This window comes from Saccopteryx bilineata, chromosome 10, assembly GCF_036850765.1.
Source record: "Saccopteryx bilineata isolate mSacBil1 chromosome 10, mSacBil1_pri_phased_curated, whole genome shotgun sequence".
NCBI lineage: Eukaryota > Metazoa > Chordata > Mammalia > Chiroptera > Emballonuridae > Saccopteryx > Saccopteryx bilineata.
In genome coordinates, this window is record NC_089499.1 from 23,183,826 (window position 1) to 23,189,825 (window position 6,000).

At 38.6% G+C, this 6,000-nt stretch overlaps 1 protein-coding gene across 4 annotated transcripts in view; it reads left to right on the forward strand.

Moving 5' to 3' along the window:
- The window catches only part of NEK10 (NIMA related kinase 10), a 194,938-nt gene extending 190,170 nt beyond the window's left edge, over nt 1-4,768 (forward strand). For all 4 annotated transcript variants that reach the window (XM_066244946.1, XM_066244943.1, XM_066244944.1 and 1 more), the window contains one exon: nt 4,441-4,768. In XM_066244946.1, coding sequence (XP_066101043.1) covers nt 4,441-4,489 — 49 coding nt within the window. In that variant the 3' untranslated portion in view covers nt 4,490-4,768. The remainder of the gene's footprint in view (nt 1-4,440) is intronic.
- The last annotated feature ends 1,232 nt before the right edge of the window (nt 4,769-6,000 follow it).

The window sequence follows — 6,000 nt, forward strand, 5'->3', positions numbered from 1 at the left end:
GCAATGAAATGGAAAAGCTTTTCTAGATTTTTAAAAATTAAGCATTAGTTGGCTACATTCTATTAGAGCTGTAAACTCAGATATCCATCACTGAAATCTACTCATTGTTTGTACAGAAAAGGAGGAAAATGCAAGAGGAAAAATGCAACAAAATAATCACTTCTGGTCAATTTAAGTTATGTTTGTGAGAGAGGGGTTTGCTGTGATGTTGCTATTTGAGTGCCCTAAATAAGAAACCTCATTTTACAGGGGCTGTATAATATCTCCTACTATTATCATTATGGTTGTTTTAAAAATATACTCTATTTTCTCAGTTTAATCCAGTTCTGAATTCTTGCAATTTTACTGTTGGGCACAAAGATTTGCATACAACTACTTTATTTGAGAAGCAATTTCAGGAAGCACTGGTAGGGGAGTGAAGAAATAATTCAATGAAGGTTTCATTTTCAAGCAATTTACCATTGCGGGTTACTGGAGCTTGATCCCACCGGCAAAGTCCAAGAGTCCATGTAGAACGTAGGCCTTACTTAGTCTTCCAATTTCCATCATTCATTGCGTGAGGTCTTTTCCCAGGGGATGTTAGTTACCTGGCATTTCTGGTCTTCTGTAGGGTGAACAGAGCAAGTTCTAGAGGCCAGAGAAATGGTCAGGGAAAAGCCATGTAGGTGCTGGCAGTTGGACATCAGGCTGGCCGTCTTTGCAGTGGCAGGGATGAGGGGATACGGGCACCAAAGATGTCTACCACCCATGAGTTGTCTTTTGACTTTTCCAAGAATTCCATTTTTCCAAGGAGCCATTTAGAATGTGTATTGATAATAAGCTACCACATATACATTCTATATGGCTTAAACGTTGCTGTAGGAAGCACAGTCCTGTAGAGTGTGTGATCCCCAAGTGGCCTTTTATGCCTGGAGGAACTGCCTTCCCTTGTAGCTAGTGAAGCTATCTTGTGACCAATATTTAAATTATTCAAGACGTCTTCCCCATAGGTAACTATTAGTAGCCATAGTAAGAGAAAAAGGGCCCAAGAGCATCCTGTTAAGGTCATTATGTAGAAATTAGATTCTTTTTGAGATTAGTTCAGTCTCTAACATTTTTTTCTCTATTTCCACAAGTTGTTCTTCAGAATCACACATGAGTGTTTTAACTGCTTGTTCTTTTGGCTTGACAATATGTTTCCAAAATACTACCCTTGTAAATTTAGTTCTGCTGTAACTTGTAACTGTAGCAAAATGATGAGTAATTCTCATTTTCCAAATGTATATTGTTAATTTAAATCACCATTTCCATAATCACTCTCCTCCCACCATTCCTGGAGAGCATTAAAACATTCATTTTCTCCTCTTGGCCTGAAAGCTCCCAGCCTTCCATGGGTAGTCTGAGTGTCTGTTATTGACTCTCAGTGTCTTATTATTTCAAGTACCTTGGCTGAAGTGGGGGTGGAGTCACGCTTGCCATTTTTTTTTTAATTAATTTATTTTTTTTTTTGCATTTTTCTGAAGCTGGAAACAGGGAGAGACAGTCAGACAGACTCCCGCATGCGCCCGACCAGGATCCACCCGGCTCGCCCACCAGGGGCAACACTCTGCCCAGCAGGGGGCGATGCTCTGCCCATCCTGGGCGTCGCCATGTTGCGACCAGAGCTACTCTAGCGCCTGAGGCAGAGGCCACAGAGCCATCCCCAGCGCCCGGGCCATCTTTGCTCCAATGGAGCCTTGGCTGCGGGAGGGGAAGAGAGAGACAGAGAGGAAGGCGTGGCGGAGGGGTGGAGAAGCAAATGGGCGCTTCTCCTGTGTGCCCTGGCCGGGAATCGAACCGGGGTCCTCCGCACGCTAGGCCGACGCTCTACTGCTGAGCCAACCGGCCAGGGCCCGCTTGCCATTTTTTAATCTGTATCTTCTCAGAGACTCTGGATCATGGGCAATAAATGTTTTCATATTTTTGCAGAAAATGAATGAAATATTAATGAAAAATAAAGTGTTTAATTCTTAGCATGCTGAATTCTGTGAGTGAACTTAGAGAAGCTTTTCCAAGAACTATTTTTACTTTTTTAAAAAAACAACTTCAGCGTTACTTTGAAATTTTTGCTTCTCTTATTTTTAATTCTACTATCAAGTTTTTAAAACATCAAACATTACTTCACTTTCAAAGGCATAGTCTGGTATTAAAAGACATTGCAAATTCTCTTATTATGATAAACAGATAAGGTGCTTAATAACAAAGGCAAAAATTATTCACAGTTATATTCAGAATTGTGAATAGAATAGGAAGACATGATTTAAATGATCAAGTTCAAGCAACATATGATGGAGATGAAATAAATTTTTTGAAAATGCTTCAAATTAAAATAAATCATTCATTTTAAATTCATATAGCCATAACACTTCATTTTTTCTTCTAACAGCAATGATAGACTATATCTTGGGAGAAAGACTCCTTATAGTTTACTGGTAAAAATAACCCTGGGTTGTGCTTAAAGCCATCACTTATTTACAGGTATTCCAAATTAATTCCAAAGAACTAAGTCAGGCTCTCTTTAGAAGCACCTATAATACTTCACAAGCTGGACATACACATAATTTCAAATGCAGATCACATCAGCTGAGACACTCATGCTTTTTTTTTATAGTTAAAGGAAAGACAATGTTAAATATCACAGGATGTGGAAAAGTATTTAGAATCAGTATATACAATCAGTAGATTGTATTTTCTCAATTAGGTTTCATAGAATAGCCAATATTATCAAAGATGTTAGTAGATGTTCCCCGAAAAATAAAGTTTTATGACTAAATATATTTGGGAAACTCTGAAGGTACAATTTTCCATTTTTGGAGAATGTTGACACACATTACCCATTAAAGACTCTGAGATGGCCTGACCAGGCAGTAGTGCAGTGGATAGAGCATCAGACTGGGATGCAGAGGACCCAGGTTCGAGACCCTGAGGTCACCAGCTTGAGCGTGGGCTCATCTGGTTTGAGCAAAAGCTCACCAGCTTGGACCCAAGGTCGCTGGCTTGAGCAAGGGGTTACTCGGTCTGCTGAAGGCCCACGGTCAAGGCACATATGAGAAAGCAATCAATGAACAACTAAGGTGTTGCAATGCATAACAAAAAACTAATTATTGATGCTTCTCATCTCTCCTTCTTGTCTGTCTGTCCCTGTCTATCCCTCTTGCTGACTCTTTCTGTCTCTGTAAGAAAAAAATAAAAGACTCTGAGATGGACCGTAGGAAAGAACTCTCTTGACCCTGTTAAGCCCAGCCACTCTTCAGCTTCTACTAGGAGCATGAGTTGAGAGAAGCTCCTCTAGCAGTGTGGTTAGAAATGGGAAACATTATTTTAACTCCCCTGCCAGTATCTACCCAGATCTCCTATTGTTCTCACTGTCTTTATCATCATCCCTATCACGAAATGTTATGAAATGACCTTGGTTAATTACCATGAAGGAATTATATACCTAAATCCTGTTTGACTCAAGTTTACAACTTAAGACTGTCTGTTCAAATTTATACACACATCTACAAAACATCATGTCAGGAACTAAAGCATTCAGCCAAGATATGGCACATTTTCAGCTTAAATTAAAGGCTGTGCTTATTTAGGGATAGAGAGAATTCCATTGGCATCTAGTTATTGGCTGTCTTTGGGGAAGATTTCTAGAACTGTTTAAATAATGGGAGAGTACTGGGGCAGTTGGTAGAAAGAATGTCTCAGGCACAAAATGCTGCATTAGTTTTGAAAAATGGTCACAGAAATAGAAATAGCAGCAAGAAGCCATAAGCAAAGAAGGGATTCCTCATTTCTGGGCTTTCGAAAAGGAGAGGTAAGACTGAATTGAGGGGAAGAAAGCAGAGTAAAGATAAAGAAACAAGGTCTAAATGAACTTGACCAGCTCAAAACAGGCTCTGTTCTTGATCCTTTCTAAGGCTGTATGATTAATCATATATGACCCACATAAACATTTAACTTCCCAGCCAGAAAGATAGAGCCTAGCATGCTGAATTCTGTGAGTGAATAAATGACATCCTTATATACTTAGAGGTGCCCATTGATATTTTATTTTGTAACAACGCAAAATGTGTTGAGAAATAGTGACATGCAGGATAAAAAAGAGATCTACTGGCCTTGCTTCTGCCCACCCCAATTAACTGATGAATATATAGAATAGGTATTTAATGTGTGTAGGCATTTAAATGTACAAGCTACTTTGAATTGGTGTTTATTTGTCCACTATAAAAGGTTATCAGTTCCTATTGGGTTCATAATTTGAGAGGAACACTCTTAATACTGAACATGTCCCCATTCTATTATATTTAGAGTCACTTTTTTTATTTGTTGTGATTTATTTACTTACACACCTGAGATACTTCTCTTGAAATTGAATGTGTGAATTTAATATTTGTGACTCCACAGAACTCTTTCCACTTCTGAATCTTCCAGGTATCACTCCTATCCATGGGGGACCAAGAACCACCCAGCCAAAAGATGAAAATGCTGCATCTTGAATAGACTTGGTTTTCCCAGTGGAAGTTCAAGTTCTGGACTTCAGCCTCAACGGCAAGATGTCCAAGGACTGGGTGTGGGTAAAAGAATGTGGAAGAGGAAAAACCAGGATGTCATGGTGCCCGCAGGACCTCCTTCCGGAGGTCTGGTGCTAGGCCCTCTGGGAGCTGCAGTGCCCCAAGCACTCCATTCCCAGGATGCCTGATTGGTACACAGGATGGCCGGGCTCTCAGTGTGCTTCTGGGAGAAAATGCTGCAAAATTCACCCCTGGGGGGAAAAAAATCCACTCCTCAAGGACTTTCCTCCAAGTTAGAAAGAAAAAAAACAACAACAACCAACAACCTTGTCATATTTTTAAAAGGAATATTTTATACTTAGGATTGCTGAAACTATGCTTGAAGACATCTAGCCTTCCATATGTAAAAAGTAGTTTTAGATAAAGAAAATTATAGAACTTAGAATAATAACATATTTGGGTGATTTGCTGTATCTCCCATCTTTTTTAATCTTAAAAGATATTTAAAATGTGATTGATATTTTTGATTTGTTTTAATGAAAGGATTGGTTCTCTCTTAACCACCTCGGTGCTAGTGCTCTTGAACCCTGATACAGTGTAGACAGTATTTGTAACCTTGCACAGCCTCTGAGAATAGCATCAGATAGTCATGCATATTTAAGTTAGAGTAAGAGACTATATTCATGTACAGTGTGCATATGTACAAATATGTGGGGGGAGGGGAGATTTTGATTAGACTAATGCTTTGCTGCTAATCAAACTAATAGTGTTTTTAGAGCACTTTGAAGAGTTCATAGACTCCATGAAAGAGATGCAATATTCCTTGTTCTAAGTCCCTCCTGACTAAGATGAACTACATTGCTTTAAAGTTTTTATCATTGAAAATTTGAAATGAAAATAACTTATATAATAAGTTTCTTCTTTATTTGTTGACACATCCCTGAAAAAGAGAGATTAGAATGCCAGTGTCCTATGTAGAGGGAGTTTATGATGACAATTTTCTAGACTCTTATTGGGCTAACATCTCTTCAAACTGGCTTCTTCTAACTGGTGTCATGTCTAGAAATGTCCTTATTGCCAAGTCAGACTGCACTTCTCACTACTTAAAGAACATTCTAATGCTATATAATTAGTAATCTGAAAGCTGAGATTATGCTTTTTATTCACTTTTCACTGAATTTTCTTATCTTTATTTACATTGGTGTATTTTTAGCATGATTGAATAGAATTTAGTTCAGTATATTTATAGAGGTTAAAACACAGTAACCTTCTGTATAGTATGGAAAAAAATCTGTTAACGTGAGTCCTGGAGGAGAAGATTCCTACCTAACACTCTTAGACCAGACCAATGGCAGTTATTATGCTAGGAGCCAGGCAGAATGAACAAAAATAAGCGATGCGTGTCTTTTTCAACAGCAGCTTTAGGTCCATCAACTGAAAATTATATTCTTTTGCCAAAATGATGATGTGTGCTATCTGA